We start from the raw sequence: 18,313 nt of genomic DNA, 5'->3' as shown, positions 1-18,313 counted from the left end.
TTGTTCGGAGCAAAAGATTAACTATATATCTTTAAAGTTACATCTCGTTCCTAAAATTTTGTACTGCACAATATAAAAATTAAAACATTCCAATAAATGAACAAGCACAAGACATGCCATCTATACACAATTTTCGTATCAAATTTTTCTTTCGTTTTACTTTAATATTCTTACTGTTGGTAAAAGAAATAAAAAAATATTTCAAAGAATACGTAATATATATTCTAATAATTTTTTTAATTAAAAATTATAGTAAAAAACTATTATAAAACATCTATATAATATTTCATAAAAATTTTCTTAATTGCTTGGATTGATTATCGACGAAATTTTGCTCGGCTGGCTAATGTCGCTTCCTATATCATCGACCAAATATATAAAGCTTATCGAAACTAAACTATAAAAAATTGTATTAATAATATATCAAAATTAAATATTAAACGCGTATTCAAAGCTATAAAATTGTTAAAAATATTGAAATAAGATAAAAAGTAAATATAGCGATTAGTTTAGTAGTGTGTATGTCGTACTAAAATAATATGAAAAATTTACATATCATAAGCAATATCAATTGCTCAGTAAAAAATGCTATTAATAGTAATCAATATATGATAGATGAAAAATAATCAATTTTCAATAAAAAAAAGAAAATCCGATTTCTAAATTTATTCTAATAAATTCAAACAAATTTATACTTGAAATTTATACTACAACTTGAAATAAACTATCAAAGATTGATCTTGTTTACTTTTATATTGTAATTCTCTTATGTACGAATATTTCTTTTGATTTATTTCTTTATGATTATTTGATCTTAATTTCTATCTGTTATAATCAAATGTATTGAAAAAATAAATTAAATGTTCGAATTTTTTTTACTAAATTATACTATAAATATTTAACGATTATAAACTAAATCCTTCATTTTAGAAAAAAATATTTAATTCATTAATGAAAAACGTGTTATGAAATATAATAAAACCTTTGTTAATAAACAATATATTTTGAAATAAGATTACATTGTGTCGTACACTTTATATAATTATGCTATGAATATTAATTTATCATGCTCAAATATTGATAATGAATTTCTCCTTATGTTTTTATTTCATAATTTCTTGATCTTTTATTTAACTTAAACTTGTGATTTAATAAGTTACACAAGTGATAAAAATGATCTAATTATAAGACATATGACGAGAGGAATAAAGACTAACATATGAAAATAATTACATTTCATGATAGTCTAATGTAATTGTATACCATATATTAAGCTATTATAACACAACTATAAATTGTTTTATATACCAAATTGATTGAACGATACAATGAAAGCATATTATTAATAATGATGAATAAATTCAAGGAAATCCATCATCGTCTTCTTCTGCCATTTCTTTCGCTAATTCTAAATCTTGTTGTTCTCTTTCTCTTCTTTCTTCCGCAGATTCAAGATCCTTTCCATAAGATTTGGGTGGATAACGCATAGCTTTGACACTTTGATTATGTAAGTCTAAACAAAATGTTATTCTTTGATGAAATGCTAATAATGGTTCTCTAGTACAATAAATATCAGTAGTCTCTTTACTACGCATATAACCATTTTCGGGATCCAATGTAGCTTCTATTACTCCATCGCGTATAGCTTTTGCTACTATAAATTCAGCGTCAACGCCAGAATCCAAACCAAGTTTGCGTGCGATATCGGCCGGTGAAATTCGTGAATATGAAAGTCCAATCGAACGAATAGCAGTTTTAATAACATTATGCCTCAATCTTAAGATCAACGTAAAAGTATGATCTGTTCTAAATTGTGGTCCAAAATTTTCTAATACCTCTCCAAATCTTTGTAAATTTCCTAAACGAACGGCTTGTGTCAATTGAAAATACGGAGCCAAAGCACGACGCAAAGCAGCCTGCCGAAATATTTGTCTCTCAGGTATATCTCCCAATAAAAGCTCTACAGTAACTGCCAACTTTTGCACAGTTTGCCTAAAACCAATTGCAGTAGTCTGTGGTGCTTTACGCATTGCTTGAACTAGATATTTATGAGCTGCAGAATATTCCAATCTTGCGGCTTTAATTCTACCCAAATAATATAAGAATCGTGCCCATTCATTATTACTTGCAGATTCAGGAAAAGTTGATTTAAGTACAAGCTTATCTGCTTGATCATACAAATTATAATGAAGGTAATTCCGTAATAAACAATTAATAAGGACAGCTTGGCCTTCAAAATCATTGCGCAAAGTAGCTGTACGTAATCGGAGATGTAGAAAACCTCTTATTTTAAAGAGTTGATTAGTTAATTCATAAGCACGTGAATGATAGAAATAACACTTAGCAGCTATTAAATCTATAGTCCTTCGGTTTTGCATTACGATCTTTTGCATAAGTGCTTCGGAACACTGTACTGCATCGTCATACTTTCTAGTATCTATTAATCTCACAAGTACGAGTAGGTGAATATAAGCATCGATTTCAGGCAGCAAAGTAGCAGTAGAACTTTTAAACCTTTGAATAGCTGCTTGAGTCTCATCTACTTCCATTGGTTCGTCTACCCAAGCTAAAAGTGCTTCGCGTTCTGCTGCAGACTTTGTATAAAATCCACCAATAACCCCTCTCAATACAATAGGATTTAATTTACGACGAGTGTTGGGTAAAGTACGTAAAGCACGCAAAATAAAACGTGGTTCCTTATTTTGTACAGCTTTTTCAATTTGACGTGTATGCTCTCGAATATCATGAATAGTAAGAAGATCACTATCCTTCTTATCTCCTGAATCGCCTTCTCCATTTTGAGTATCAGTAGTTGCAACTTCTACTTCCATTGCTTCTGTATTTCTTCCAAGCACACCCATTTTGGTTTCAATACCTATGCCAAAAGTCAATGAAATATAAATATCGTACATAAAATAAATCAAAAGAAATTATTTATATTATTCGTTTAAATAAATTGTATTAACAAAGAAAGATGTGTGCGATATTATTTATAACAATTTATATTATACTATTAGTTTTAATAAAAAGAAACATGGTAATTACTTAAATTCACTATTAAATAATGATTAATTTAATGTTTTTATTTAATATTATATTTATTTAAAAATATAATAAGTTCATGCTAACCAAACTATTTATCGATAAATACTTTCATGCAATTATTCTTTTATTTATACAAAACAAAGTTTGTTATAGCAGTTAATTTCCCCTACCTTTTAATATTTTTATTTAATATATATTTCTTTATTACCTTTAATTAGAACGAAAAGATCCTCTAACCTCCCACAAAACGATTTGCAATATGTCAATTCACTGCTTTGCTACATTTCATGGATTATTCAGACGGCAGCGGAACATGCATGTTACATACAGAGACCTCTGGTAATGGTGCTAATAATCAAAAGTTTGTCCAAGAATTTGTCTGCACATGTTAGACAGAACAAGTTTCTTTACTTACGCTTTAAGAACTTCACTCGGTTCGAAGGACCAAAAAATGTTGATGCGCATCTTCACAGACGTTGCAAGCATCACGATATTGTTGACACGTTTTTATTAATTATTCCGATCGTCCTGCTGAATAATTGATCGTAAAATAACTCTCAAAGCGCAGGTATAAAAGTCGCTAACAAAACGCAACCAGAACGGAAACAGCAATTTTTAAAAATATATTATATTATTTATAATAATAAAAAAAAAACAAATAAATTATGAAAATATCATATTTAAAATATTATATTAATTAATAGAATTAATAAAACTAAAAGGAAATATTTTTATTATAAAATTTATATAATTTTTTTACTAACACTGATTTTTACACGTGTAATAAAAAATCTTTTGTCTACCATTGGTATGTCGGCATAAATCTTACTATCATCGGTATATTTCGAGCAATTCTTCATATTATAATTAGAATATATCGTAGTAAAATATGAATATTTCAATAACTCTTGATCCTGTCATCCTATTTATGCGAAATTCCGAAGATATATGTAAATAAATGTAAGCTTTTTTATTATAATAGATATATTTTTATTACTTTTCTCAATAGTTTTTTTTTAAGCAAAACAGTCTCTAAGATGTTGGAACTTACACATCACTTAAGATTTACATATCAAATTTATTGTTCTTTTTATTTTCTTTGTAGAGCACATACGGTATCTTCTTTTATGTTTATCAGTCTGTAAAATTTGTATTAATTCATAATATTTTAGATGTCCGAAAAGCCTCAATTCAATTACGATATTATAGAAACTTCAATATTCTCTTCCATATTTGATAAATTATCTGTTAACTAAGCTTCAATGTAAAACATAACTTCAATGGAAATTCATAAAAATGCAGACTTTTAGAATTTATATTGAAATGTTCATGTATTTTAAATGCATTAAATAAAACATTATTGAAGAGATATAATGTTACTTTCTTTGACTATTTTATCATTTTTCTGTATATAAAATAGTAACTCTAATACTAATTAGCTCGATCCTTTCATATATTGATTGTAATCCAGTAGATATTTAAGTTTTTTAATTGTACGATTGGTTTTTCTACAAATTCTTCGAGCATCGACCAATTTGGCATTTTGGCCTGCGGAACGAATTTGTTACATAATCGTTCCACGGACCCAAATTTTATTTTTAAATAACTTCGTTACGATTTCTACCCTGTTAAAATAATTATCCAAGTAAAGATGATGCCACTTTCTCACAGAATGTCTTAATAATTCTATTACCGTATTTTAATGTTACTTAAGATCTGGCCAGCACCTGAATATATTTTAAAGCACGAAATATATCCCGTAGAATCATAGCATTCAAATAAAAATAAGTCATTTTTAAATGGTTATAAACTTTAAAATTTAGTCGTCCATGCCATGATATCGTATCTTCATCGATGAAAATATTTTGCTCAGGATTAAAAATTTTTCGAAACTTTTTTGAAAAATGATCTGTCATCAATTGTACTTTGAATATTTGTACTACTCGCTTTTATCAGAAAAATGTATAAATGATAATATTTATTTGAATTTCTGGACTAATAATCGTTTATTCTTGTTTTTTTTAATTATTCTCATAAAAATTGAGAAAGCGAATTATTTTTCAAGATTGCGTACAGTAACATCAAAAAATTTAGCACTTTTTTTATATTGCTTGTTCCTATAGGAATTTTATACGTAGTATTTATTTCTTTTCGTGCTAATAAATTCAAAGAAATCGTTTCCAATAAATAAATCTGCGGTATCTTCTACTTCTTATGTATGTATGAGAAATAAGTTAGACCCCTTCGAATTTGTTATTATTCTTTTTCAATTCTTCATCACTTAATTTTTCTTCTGAATATATCAAGTTTTTTTTTCTTTTTTTTTTTTTAGAATTCTTAAATTCAATTGGAACATCGGATAAATTGTCGACGCATTCACCTTGCATATCGTTTCTTCTTCTTTCTTTGCTAGGGGGTTCTAGAGGGTTCAGTTTTATTATAAATTAGTTTTGTTTTATTATAAATTAGAAACTAGAAAATATAATATGATTGAATGTAGCCTATAACTAATTGTTGTCTTATACTCGATATAAACAATATGCTAACGGCATTTGTCCGATAACTTTGCCCGCGACATCAAGGTGGTATCACTAACATTTGTCCGATAGTTTTGCACGTGACATCAATATGATGTTATTGACATTTCTCCGATAAATGCACGCAAACCAACATGCTGATCCATCAGCATAATAGAATATTAACACTCCAATTAGTGTATTAACAAACACATATACACACGGTTTTTTGTACCCAGTAAAAGATGTGTTATTGTAAAAATTGCAATGTGGGTACAATGAATGCATTCTATTATATCTGAGAATTCAAATTTTTTATAGAATCTAAAATAACAAAACAGTAATATAATGTAAATACTGTAATGTGTGTATTTATAAAATAATTTATAAAATATTACTATATTATATTGATATATTTTATATTTATTTTTATATGCTGATTTAATACATTTAGATTTCTTCTGTATTCAATTCTGCTAATGTATAAGAAACTTAATCCATTAATTCATAATTTCTTTTCATGTTATTATATCAATAATTTCTTAGATACTGTGAGACTGTTGACTAATACTCATGACTAATACACAACTTACATATTATTTTTCATTTATTGTTCATTATAATGTGTGCATAACACACATAAATATATATATTTAAGAATAATTATTTCTGTGTAGAATCTGTCGCATTTAAATCTATTTTTTCAAAAATGTTTTTTTATAATGGTTGTGTACCGATACTATATATGTAGATTTATTTTTACTCTCACTATCTTTCTTCAATTATCATCACTGAAACATTGTATAAATCATTTGTTGCATCGTACATGTATCATCTACATATAAACTTTATGAATAAAAAAAAATTGTACATATAAACTTCATGAGTAGAATGCTAGATTTACTTAATTACCTTCCGATGTCAACGAATTTTCTGTCCTTCCTATTAACTTTTCTTTAATGTATTTTATTATTTTTATTTATATGATAAATTTAAAACATAGAATTGAAAATATTAAAAAAGTTCAAGCATCTATTCTATAAAATAAGTCATTAAATAAGTATTTCAATATTTTATTATCTTAAAAATACATATTATTTTAATGGAATAAATCTTGAAGAATGAGTAGCACCAATACCAGGCCTTCCATGTTTTACCGGTTTGTAAGTAACCGAGAATTCTCCAAGATAATGACCAATCATTTCTGGTTTGATTTCCACTTGATTGAAAGTTTTTCCATTATAAACACCTACAATGGAACCTACCATTTCTGGAACAATAATCATGTTACGCAAATGTGTTTTTACAATTTCAGGTTTTTCATTAGGAGGTGTCTCCTTCTTTGCTTTACGCAATTTTTTGACAAGTGCCATAGATTTACGTTTCAAACCATGAGAAAAACGTCTACGAGCACGTGCATGCATCAAATCCATAAGTTGTTCACTAAAACAATAATAAGATATTTAAACAACTATAATTTTATAATGAGAAATACATAAATAAGTTATAAGATAATGAAAACTTACTTTGGCATATCCAGGAGTTGATCAAGATCAACTCCTCGGAAGGTAAACTTCCTAAAGGTCCTCTTTTTCTTCTGGGTTTCATCTGCCTAAAATATGTAGAAATTTTTTTACAACAATTGGCTATGTACAATCCACCCATGTTATTATATATCAATATTTCTTTTACAACATATATAATGATAAAAGGATTTATAAAAAGAATTATAAAATGATTATATATTAACGATGACATAGATGTTAATAGATTTTTACACAGAAACACTTACTTCCGCCATAATTGTTCTTATGAAAAAATATCTTAAAAGAACGCTTCCTCTACTCTTTTCTGGAGGAGTTAAAACCATATACAATATAAGATGAAAGATGTAATAAAACAGGAAAGATTGTTTAATTTTTTATTCAAATATTCGTAGATGGCGATGTCGTAGAATCAGAATTTGGGCTTACATTCGCACAATTGGATTGGTGAGTTTCCTCAATCATTTTTGTTGTTGGACAAAATGATGTATTTTCAAATTTGAAAATGAAGAAGAGGATTCGATTTGATTCTCTTACCATATACACATATATGTGTGCGTGTATATATATATATGTTTAGAAAAGAATTTCTTCTCCAAAAATAATCTCTTTTTAATTCCAGTTATTTCTAGCTATGTTAATAGAAAATCTTTTTTATTCCTTCTTTCTCTATTAGTTAACTTAATAAAAAGAAAATATCTTCGTAAATACTAAACAAATATATTTATTTTCAATTACTATTTAACCATCATAAGTATGACGACCAATAGGGAAACTCTATTACAGCGTCATCTTGTTAATGTTTTTGTAACTTTTCTTACTGAGTCAAGTACTCATAGAGCGCGATTATGTCAAACACGAATAAACATTTATTCGTTTTCCTTCTATTCACATATCAAATTCAATACAATATAATTTATTAAAATCAAAGGTTTTTATAATCCATCTTGTAATATTATCATACTTGTATGTTAGTAATAGTTTATATATTAAAATTAAAATCAGTGATTCTCTGAAAGATATAACAATATTTATAGTATCTAAATTGATTAACAATATATTTGTGCTCTGATCATAAGACAAGCAAATTTTGTACAACAAAAGATGTTTACTATACACTCAAGGCATGGAAATAGTTCAGATGTGACATTTCCAGCTACCAGAATTATAATTCATTATAGCCATATCATTCAAGACTATGCCAAATAGCACTATATATTATGAAAATTTGAAAATAAGCATGCCGATGATGTGTTAGATATTTTAAATAACCAACTAATTGATATGTATGATATTCTTAATAAAAAACTGATTTCTAGACTATTTGCTAATAAAGAGTAGAAGTTGACATTTTTTAAAGCATAAAAATTTAGGAAATCGTAAATCTATAATAGTCTTGTTGTTTTAAAATATTAACTAGGGAAAGTGTTATCAAGGATTTTCTCAAAATCATCTGGATAGTAAAATTATCTACTGATGAACAAATTATTTTATTTACCATTATATTATTTTAATTAAAAAGATAATCTTTTAAAGCTTTCAACTCTAATAAAGTAACAATCTAGAAGACAGATAGCCAATCTTACTACATAGATCATAGAGTTTTTTAAAACTCAGAAATTAAAAAAATTATACTGTTATTAAAATAGCGGACAGTCATAATAAAAAAATTGCAATATATTCAAAAACAAAGTTTATAAACAGTCTAATAATAAGGAAAACTAGTAGTCTCATTAATTTAAATAGCAAGATTAAATAATAAAAACGATGCCATCTTCTCAATAAAAGCTATAAGATGGGTATTTATTTCTTGATATATATAGGAGCAAACATATCTACCATTACAAAAAAAACTGATCAAACATAAATTAATCATAAATAAGTTTTAATTGTTTTTCTCAACTATTAATACATATGAAATATAGTTATTCAATTTATCATTTTCTATGAAGAACTAACTACATAGTTTGAAAATATGCTAACAAAATGAATTTGTAGATCGTTTTGGAATATTTAAACTAATTCTCTATATTTGATATCCGAAAAGATAGAGATTGAAAACCATGTGAAAACTTTTGTAAACTAAGTAAAATTACAGTACCAAATTTTTCTCGCTTCCAGGAAATTACCATGGACTATCTTCTTATAAGATTGAAATACATTCCATTTTTTTTCTAAAATTTTCTCTATATTCAAATTCTCCAAAAATTTTAGTTTTCAGAACTTAACACTTTTAATTTTTTGCAGGCGATATTTATATATTGAAGCATGATAGAAGCAATATTTGTACAAATTATACAAAAGATTACTATAAAAAATATTGAGCTCAAAATGTACGATACTTGCAGAGAAAAGAGAGATTTAAGAATGTGTACCATTTCATCAATCTTTCGTTTAGTTAATGAAGTTTTTTAATTAAGCATCTTCAAGTGTTATATGCAGTCAAAAGGATTAAAAGTATATGAACTTAACGATATGGATACAGTTACATTTGTGACAGTCTGAAAGATGATATCAAGTTCATCATATTTTCAATATAGTACATAATTTATCATTGTGGTTAAAAAAATTTTTCCATAATAATTATTCTAATGAAAACACTTCAAATAAGTAGCAACCAGCCAATCTGTTCAATAGATCGTGAATTATCATAAAAATTACATCTTCCTCGCAAAGGCTGAAATTGTATATAGAATAATAAAAGCAAGTTTTGAAGATGTAATTTTCGTACCTTTGGATACATATATTTAAAGAATGGTCTGGTACATTAGTTCTGCAAAGAAATCTTCAAGAGAACCTAAATTAAAACGTTTTAAAAAGCAACCAATAACAAATTATCTCTTTTCTACATTATTGGCATTTAAATATTTTAACATTGTGACAAAAATAATTATTCTTTAATATATAACAAATTATTCATGATAATTTTTTGCGTTTGATAAGCAATGTGGAATAATGACAAAATTTCTTTATTAAAATAATTGTGAAATGTAATGTAAAATATATATAAAATAAAATGATTAATATTTCACAATTAATCCAACTTATCTAACTATCATGACTTAGCAAGATTTTTTCAATTCAAAAGATTAAAATAGTTATGTCATATTATATGATCCCGTAATATTTCATGATATATTTCGGTTAAAAATTATTTTTGAAACTTAAAGTGTTTAATAATAACATAATTTATTTATAATTATTTACAATATTGGTAATATAATATATTCTTATAGAAATAATAATATTGAAGAAACTGTAGTAGTTGCTTTTTATATGTTAAATTGATTTTACATGTGTACTTTAAAAATAAGTTCTTTGAAGATAATCTATTAATGATCATATATATATCCATAAAGTGGAGCTTCCATATATGCTCTACTAATATCCAAAGAGTTTCTACGAATACGTCTTCCAATTGGCTCTAAATCATTATAACACATGGGAAAAACTTTTTCTATTGCTATTTTAGCTTCTTGTTCTGTTACTTTACGTACTCCCATTATAGAAGCTGTTGCCATGTTCTTTACACAATCCTACGTAAATTATTATTAAATTAATCACAATAAAATATATGTATTATGTGTCTATGATGTAAATAGTTATTGATACTATGTAATTATATAATTCATACTTGATGAGCTTTTTTTATATGAAATGGAGAAGCAGTTCCTTGAATCATGGCACTCATAAAACTACAATGTACAAGATTGGCTGCTCTTATTTCTGTGCAAGCTAAATGATCAATGTTCTTAAAATCCAATTTATTACGACAGTAATCAAACATATGTATCATTTCATGAGCTAATACACCTTGTACTTTTGATTCACTGCGAGCAGTATTTTGGCATACAACAATCTAAAATTGTAATGCATAGTCACAAAATATTAATAAAACACACATCTACTTTTTTTATATTTACCTATTTAGAGCTAAATGTTATTTTAGAATTATAGAATTTTATGTCCATATTATTTTAATATTTACCTGATTAAGTTGTGCATCATAGCCACCTCTTACAGAATAATCACATATTTCACAAGAAATATGACGACGCATATCAATTTCACTATAGTTTGAAACAATTCATTACTTTAATATCTAGATTAAATTTCGCAGTGATTATGAAATTAGATTTTGATATTGCGTCAAAATATAAAAATAATTATAGTAATTCAATATATATATTGATAAAATTACCTACCATCCTGAGCTTTTTAATGCTGCCATCATAAGTTGTACTAATTGACCTAAGTAATATAAGACATTTTAATCAATAATACAATAGATAATAAATAATACAGAAGCAAAAATTATAGCATAAGACATAAAGAACATACTATTTTTAATGCATTTGTACACATTTCCTTCACATTTTAGTCTGGTTATCTCTTCTTTTCCTTCGCCTATTAATTTCCTAAAAAATGTGGGTTTATATCTTCCCTTTCTTTCAGGATATAAATCATAACCCCAATTCGCATCATCTACTGAATTGTCTATCGTAGAAGCATTCTTATCAAATTTTTTATTTTGATTTTTATCGTTTATCTTATTTTCTTTCTGCTCATCCACTTTATTATCTAATAAATTTTCTTTGATTTTCTCGTTATTAAAACTAAAGACAGTCATGATTCTAAAGAGATAAAGACAATCACATTAATGTATATAATAAAAATTTATACTTTTGAATAACAATCATTACATCACAAGTACACATAAAATCTTTAAAATTCTATTAGAGTTAGGTTAGCCGATCAAGTTACATCATCCAATTAAGTATAAATTATATATATGTTATGCATACATACATTATATACATAATAAAATATACCGTATTTTGTTTTGATGAAATAAAAGGCAGAGTGTTTAAATTTGCTTTTTGTTGAATATTATTAATGAGATATCGAAAAATTAAAATAATAATAATTTAATATATGGTAATAATAATTAGAAGCATAACTATGGTAATAGAAATACATTCGATTGTAAAAGTATTAATAATTGTTGTAAGTCGTTGCAACATTTCATGCTATTTTTAATAATAGATATTAATCTTATAATTATTTAATATAAAACAATATATATATATATATCATAAGAATGCTTTTATTACATGCTTATTTATGATCCATACAAATTTTTTAATTTATGAAAAAGCGGATCCGGAAGAACTACATAGTTTATTTTGATATGATGATAATACAAAAAATGTGATAGTTATTAAAGTGTATGTCAGGATTTTAATAAATAAACTATATACATTTGTGATCCTTTTTATTGATTGCTATCTATTATTATAATAATTTATTGGCCAATAAAATCTACGATATATTTTGATACGAATATAAAATATACATACATAGTATATATTTTATGATTTCATAAACTCTATACTATTGAAAATATGTAATATTAAAGAAAGATAAAAATAAACGGGAACAAATTACAAGAGTCCTTGGAAGCCGTAAAGATTAGTTATTTGACTTTTAACCACGTGGTTGTTGCTAAGCAACTCTATATATCCACAAAAGTTTTATTAAGATTTTAAGCAGAATAGTTTGAATACTTTCACAGTTTTCCGTATGAATTTAACAATATTTAGCTATGGCAGACGACGTGAAGCCAGAAGTAATAAAAAAAACGCAAGATTTACTTGGAAAATATTTTAAAAAGCCGCCATTAACCGAAAAATTGTTAAGGAAACCGCCCTTTAGATTTCTTCACGATATTATATCAATTGTATGTGTTCTTAGAATCATTATTAAAATTCTTTTTTATTTTTATAATTTGTCTTTTTCTTGTTATGTTTTCTTTGATTGTCAGTAAATATTATATTAATTGTACTGATTATTTTCTTTCAGATAATAAAGGAGACTGGTTTCTTAGAAGGTTTATTCACAGAAAAAGAATTAAATTCAGACAATATAAAAGACAAAGAGTCAAAAGTAGCATATTTAACAAAACTTATAGACGTTGTTAGTAAGTTCTAGGAAATAAACTATTCTATAAAACTCAGTAAAATCTATTCATATTTTGAAAACATTATATTTATACATAAAATTATATTTTAGAATTAATATCTGGAAATAATCTAACAGTAAGAGCAAGTAAAATAGTTTCTGGACAAGAAGCGACTAAAACAAATGAACTTTTACAAGCTATTGGAAAAGCTCTTGATAAAAAAGTAAAATATTTTTAAACATATTTAAGTATGATTTAATTTTATAGGATGATGTTTTGTAGTAATATATATATATATATATATATATAATTAAATTAGGTAAACAGTGTAGAGGCAATTGAACATTATAAAAAAAGTTTACAAAAGAAGTCAAAAGGAGGAACAAAATTAAGAACATCTAAAGATGATATTGCTAAAAAGACATCTAGGCAGGTATCGCAAACAAGAAAATCAACTGAAAAAGAAAAACATGCATCTGGATTACAAAAGAAATTTTCTAGCGTAGGAAAAGTTGAGTCAAAAATAAAAGAAGAAAATAATCAAGAAAATAGCATCAATAAAAGTAGTAATATAATAGAACAAGAAATTCAAGAGAATAATATTGAAAAGAGTAATGATGTAAATATTCCACCAGTTGAGGTAATCTTTTTTTAAACTAGCTAATATTTTTTGCTATATTTAATGTTAAATTATAAATACAATATTATTTTATATAGCCACTTGAAGATGAGCTATCTTCCGTAATACAAAAAACAAAACATTCTTCTGCTATAACTAAACAGAAACAGGATCATATATCTTCCGTAGTTCCCACAGAAATAAAAACAAGCAAACTTTCAACAAATATAAATACAGACAAGAAATCAGATGAATACACTCAGAGAAAGGAATCTACAAGTAGAACAAAACGAGTCCTATCAAAACAAGGAAGTGAGTTTAAAGAATCAATAAAAATATCAGAAACAATATCTACAAACAAAAAATCAATAGAGACTACAGATGAGGAAAAGTTAGAAACAGAATATGAATCAACATACGGAAATATAAGTGATGATTTGCAGCAAGCAGAACATGACAATTCAATTATTCATGCATCAAATTTACAGAAACATAAATTTAATAGTGAACAAGAACAAAATATGATTAAATCAAGAACATTGTTACGTCCACCTACTGCCAGGCCAAGTAGTGCAAGACCCGCTGCTCCTAAAATGAAAGGAAAAACTGACCTGATTCTTAATGAAGAAATAAGGTAGTAAATATATACATTAACCAAACATTCAAATATATATTATTAATAAAACAATATTTATATAGAAAATAATATATTTTGGTTTTAGTACACCTATGGGAAATATTAGTGTGATAATTGAAAATACAAATATAAAAGACAATGATAATGAAGATATGGTGATTGTAGAAAACAAAGGAAGCATTGAAACAACTTTAGAGAATATTAGCAATTATAAAATTGACTATGAATTAACTCAAGAACATGGACATCTTGTAGCACAAATTTTGGAAACTCAAAGAGAATTGGTCAATACTGATAATGTGGATGTTTTACCAAAAAAAGTTGATATTGTAGGATGTTCTTAGTTATGTTTATGTTAATTATACGCTTTACAAAGGATTTTATGAAATATAGATGTTCTTATGAATTTAGGCATGGGAGGTGGGTACAAAACACGAGCATGAGGCAGCGATTAAGGAAATTGATAAATTACGGAGTACGATACAGATGTTAACTCGTGCAACAAATCCTTTAGGAAAATTATTGGATTACTTACAGGTATCATTTTAATTGTATGCTAGAATATAGCTATAAACTTTAATAAAATTATTTAATATATTTGAACATATATTCGTTTTATGTGTACTTTGTTTATATAGGAAGATATTGAAATGATGCAGAAGGAATTACATGATTGGAGAAGTCAGTATAACCAACTAAGCAAACAATTGGAGAAGGAACAAATGTACAATCCCTGTAATTGCATCATATAAAAAATATATTACATATACTACTTATATATTACTTATTATTTTCAGACGTACGCAAGAAATTATAGATCCTATGCAGATGACATTAAAAGAAATTGACAATAATATTCAGGACCAACTAAATAAAATTTATCAAGCAAAAGCAAGAATAATAAAAAATAACCAAAAAATACAAAGATTATTAAATGGTGACATATAAAGGGTATTATTTTAAACAATTTTTATGTAATGTTTGGAATATAATTATATATATAATTATATATATATATATATATATATATATATATATATATATATATAATATATTTTATATATTATATATATAAAATTTTTAACATTACATATACATTTTCGTCATTAATGCGATAAATATTGAAGATATGTATGTAATAGAAATATAGATTGTACTTTTGTAAATATACGTTTTGTAAATATACCAAACGATGTTAATGATTTTTTAATATAAAATATAATATATAAAAAACGTGAAAAAATATTTGAATCGATTTAGTATAATATAGCACATAATACAATATGAAAGTAACATAATTGTGAATAAATAAATAGCATTTATAGAAATAAAATAAAAGCGTATGTTATTAATTGTGTTGCTATTGTAACAAATATATATTTACATTAAAGTTTATACCAAATTAAATTTATGAACTTGTTTATAGCTAAAATTCTTTTGATTTTAAATTTCGTATGCTTTATATAATTCTTCTATTTTTTCTTCTGATTTGTTTTCAGTATTTTTACAATATTCAAGAAGAATTTTTATTCCTAAAATAAAAATAAATTTGTATAATATTGTTAAAAATAAATGTACAACATACATACCATCTTTTTCAGCATTATTAATAAACATGATAAGTGCTCTGAATCTCTTTACTTGACTTAAGTCTTTCAAATACTGATGTATTGAATCTTTTCGCGGTATGAATTCAATTCTAAGAATATCTAAAACTTCACTGAAAATATCTGATTCCATGGAATCTTGAAATATTCTTGGCAAACTATTTGAAGGTAATTGCTAAAATACAAAGTTATTAATTTCATAAAAAGATATTGGTGAATATATTATTACGATATTAAACTAGTTAAATACTTTTAAGTAATGATAGCGATATTCTGATGACTTATTTCTGCGCCAATCTATAAAGAATTGTACAGCTGTTTTTGGGACTTTAGGCAGATCTACTGGTACATTTTTTTCAACTTCCAAAGGTTTAATTAAAGTGTTATTCTTTATAACAATTTTATCATCAACCATATTAGATGATTCAGTTTGCTGAACATTATCTGTACTGTTAATTAAGATAGTTTCGTTTTTACATGTTGCAATTCCAAATTCTGCATCTTGTACTACAATACGTTTCATTGATCTCTATAAATAATATATAGTTAAGTATTTAATATTTTTGCAATAAATATTAAAAATTTATTGATTTTAATTTCACGTTATTTCCTTACTTTTGTGTGTAAGTGAGGTGGTTTTACAATAGGCTCTACAATTTCGACATTATCTTTTTCTGGTAACCATTTTGGAATTTGCATATATTTTGTTTTGCTTTTTATTGTCTTATTTACAACATCTTGCTCTATTTTTTTATTATTTATTTCTTTGTTTATTTTATTATTAGAATTCCACATTTTTTCACCAATATTTTTTACTACTGACGTTTCTTTTAATGCTTTTTCCTCGAATATAATAACTGGCTAAAAATATTAGAGTAATATACATATGAGGAGATTTACAATTAAAAAGATAATAGATATAAATATTAAACCTTAGCTTCTAGTTTTTTATTGACTTGAGTAAGTTTAACTTGTGCTTCCTTGTTAGAAGGCTCTAATTTCAATATTTTTTCCAAATCTTCTTTAGCTTCTTTATATTGTTTTAATTCTAATCTAGTAATTGCTCTTCTATGATAGGCTTTTACATATGTTGAGTCCAATTGTATTGCTGTAGAACAATCAGCTTCTGCAGAGTATAAGCTATAATAAAATAAAGTATAATATTATAATACTATATGTATAATAATATAATGTTCAAAAATATATACAAATTAAAAACGACATACTTGTCTTTTTTTAAATGACAAAGAGCACGATTTGCATAGAAAACTGCATCATATGGAAAAATTTTTATTGCCTCGCTATAACATGCAATGGCATTATCCCACTTTTTTTGCTGTACAAATATATTGCCTTTTTGTTTATGCTCTGTGGCTAAATCATGTTTTGTTGTTAATGCATCTTCGTTTAATTCTTCTTCAGATTCTTCAGATGAATCTGTTTTATCTATTTCTTTACAAGCTTTTTCCTTCATTAAAATATTTTAATCGTCAAAAATAATAATTCTTAGTTCTTTTTATATAAAATCTAGTTGTGATATAATATGTGCTATCTAAATATATAAAAATCATAAAAACGAAAAAATTAAAGGACTTACTACATCAAATTTATCCCAAGCAGAATAATCACTTGATTTAATTCGTTTTATATTTGTATTAAATTTTTCTTCTTTTGTAGCAGGCTTTTGTACTATCTTTTTCTTTTTACTTCTTATTGGAGGTAGAACCTATATAACGAATATCATAATTATCATGAAGCTTAAATAAAATATAAGATGAATATTATTTCCCAATAATTATTTTAATTATTTTAATTATTTATTTTATAAAGTACGACAAAATTTACTTGGTCATGGTTTTGATTGAGAAGCTCCTGGTCTTTGCGTTTCATTTCCTTTTCCCAATTTTTCAAATCAAGAAATTCAGTTTGTAAATCTTCTGAATTATCTTTTACTTGTTTTTGTAATAAAACAGACTTGTCAACGCTCATACTTAAAGCTCTGGAAGCAAGGAATAGTTATTATTTCGATATAGTTTATTTGATTTCACTTTTTTTATACATTAAGAGAAGATTCACACATTAAATCTTTCATAGCAACTTTCAATTTATTTATATAAGTCAAATATTTTAATTTTTATAAAATACAAATTCATGTATCTTACGTACAATATATATCAACAATTATATTAATTTATTACTATCGAGAGAGAGAGAGAGAGATCAATTTATATTAATTTATACGCATTACCCGATAAAGGTTTTTACTTGCTTTATACTGTAGTGTTAAAGTTTTTTCCGCTGTATGGCAGTTCGATCGAGTTCGCAGAACCGTATCTATGAGGTTAGAAATGGGGGCTGTACACAAATCTTATATTTGTGTTTA

The 18,313-nt window shown here is 25.6% G+C and overlaps 5 protein-coding genes across 9 annotated transcripts; 1 reads left to right on the top strand and 4 right to left on the bottom strand.

The window, feature by feature from the left end:
• Positions 1-1,245: 1,245 nt before the first annotated feature.
• On the bottom strand, positions 1,246-3,393 carry LOC124425863 (probable 26S proteasome non-ATPase regulatory subunit 3). Its single transcript, XM_046966854.1, has 2 exons — positions 3,254-3,393; positions 1,246-2,875 (listed from the first exon to the last, which is right to left on the bottom strand). Exon 2 carries the CDS (start codon positions 2,859-2,861, stop codon positions 1,362-1,364), a length of 1,500 nt encoding a protein of 499 aa, XP_046822810.1. The 5' UTR covers positions 2,862-2,875; positions 3,254-3,393; the 3' UTR covers positions 1,246-1,361.
• A 3,225-nt stretch (positions 3,394-6,618) lies between these two features.
• Positions 6,619-7,505, bottom strand: LOC124425865 (40S ribosomal protein S15). The gene is made up of 3 exons (XM_046966857.1): positions 7,354-7,505; positions 7,088-7,173; positions 6,619-7,004 (listed from the first exon to the last, which is right to left on the bottom strand). The coding sequence occupies exons 1-3, from the start codon at positions 7,429-7,431 to the stop codon at positions 6,656-6,658; spliced, it is 513 nt and encodes a 170-aa protein (XP_046822813.1). The 5' UTR covers positions 7,432-7,505; the 3' UTR covers positions 6,619-6,655.
• A 2,772-nt stretch (positions 7,506-10,277) lies between these two features.
• On the bottom strand, positions 10,278-11,940 carry LOC124425864 (mitochondrial inner membrane protease ATP23 homolog). Its single transcript, XM_046966855.1, has 6 exons — positions 11,915-11,940; positions 11,447-11,739; positions 11,311-11,356; positions 11,094-11,175; positions 10,740-10,964; positions 10,278-10,641 (listed from the first exon to the last, which is right to left on the bottom strand). The coding sequence occupies exons 1-6, from the start codon at positions 11,923-11,925 to the stop codon at positions 10,438-10,440; spliced, it is 861 nt and encodes a 286-aa protein (XP_046822811.1). The 5' UTR covers positions 11,926-11,940; the 3' UTR covers positions 10,278-10,437.
• LOC124425861 (TRAF3-interacting protein 1) lies at positions 11,740-15,271 on the top strand. 3 transcript variants are annotated; one of them, XM_046966848.1, is made up of 10 exons: positions 11,740-11,882; positions 12,709-12,845; positions 12,968-13,085; positions 13,178-13,290; positions 13,387-13,707; positions 13,785-14,320; positions 14,409-14,652; positions 14,735-14,860; positions 14,962-15,047; positions 15,121-15,271. In XM_046966848.1, the coding sequence occupies exons 2-10, from the start codon at positions 12,711-12,713 to the stop codon at positions 15,269-15,271; spliced, it is 1,830 nt and encodes a 609-aa protein (XP_046822804.1). In that variant the 5' UTR covers positions 11,740-11,882; positions 12,709-12,710. The 3 variants fall into 3 exon arrangements, with proteins under 3 accessions (XP_046822804.1, XP_046822806.1, XP_046822805.1); XM_046966849.1 differs by lacking the exon at positions 11,740-11,882 and adding an exon at positions 12,026-12,043; XM_046966850.1 differs by lacking the exons at positions 11,740-11,882; positions 12,709-12,845 and adding an exon at positions 12,025-12,043.
• LOC124425862 (RNA polymerase II-associated protein 3) lies at positions 14,148-18,226 on the bottom strand. Of its 3 annotated transcripts, XM_046966851.1 has the most exons (10): positions 18,009-18,037; positions 17,776-17,929; positions 17,528-17,656; positions 17,157-17,398; positions 16,863-17,070; positions 16,546-16,791; positions 16,181-16,459; positions 15,913-16,105; positions 15,708-15,855; positions 14,148-14,274 (listed from the first exon to the last, which is right to left on the bottom strand). In XM_046966851.1, exons 1-9 carry the CDS (start codon positions 18,020-18,022, stop codon positions 15,767-15,769), a joined length of 1,554 nt encoding a protein of 517 aa, XP_046822807.1. In that variant the 5' UTR covers positions 18,023-18,037; the 3' UTR covers positions 14,148-14,274; positions 15,708-15,766. The 3 variants fall into 3 exon arrangements, with proteins under 3 accessions (XP_046822807.1, XP_046822809.1, XP_046822808.1); XM_046966853.1 differs by lacking the exons at positions 14,148-14,274; positions 18,009-18,037 and adding an exon at positions 18,179-18,226; XM_046966852.1 differs by lacking the exons at positions 14,148-14,274; positions 18,009-18,037 and adding an exon at positions 18,097-18,219.
• Between the last annotated feature and the right edge of the window lie 87 nt (positions 18,227-18,313).

This window comes from Vespa crabro, chromosome 8 (assembly GCF_910589235.1).
Source record: "Vespa crabro chromosome 8, iyVesCrab1.2, whole genome shotgun sequence".
Taxonomy (NCBI): domain Eukaryota; kingdom Metazoa; phylum Arthropoda; class Insecta; order Hymenoptera; family Vespidae; genus Vespa; species Vespa crabro.
The sequence above is the reverse complement of the archived record's forward strand: the minus strand, read 5'-3'. Positions and strand labels throughout refer to the sequence as shown.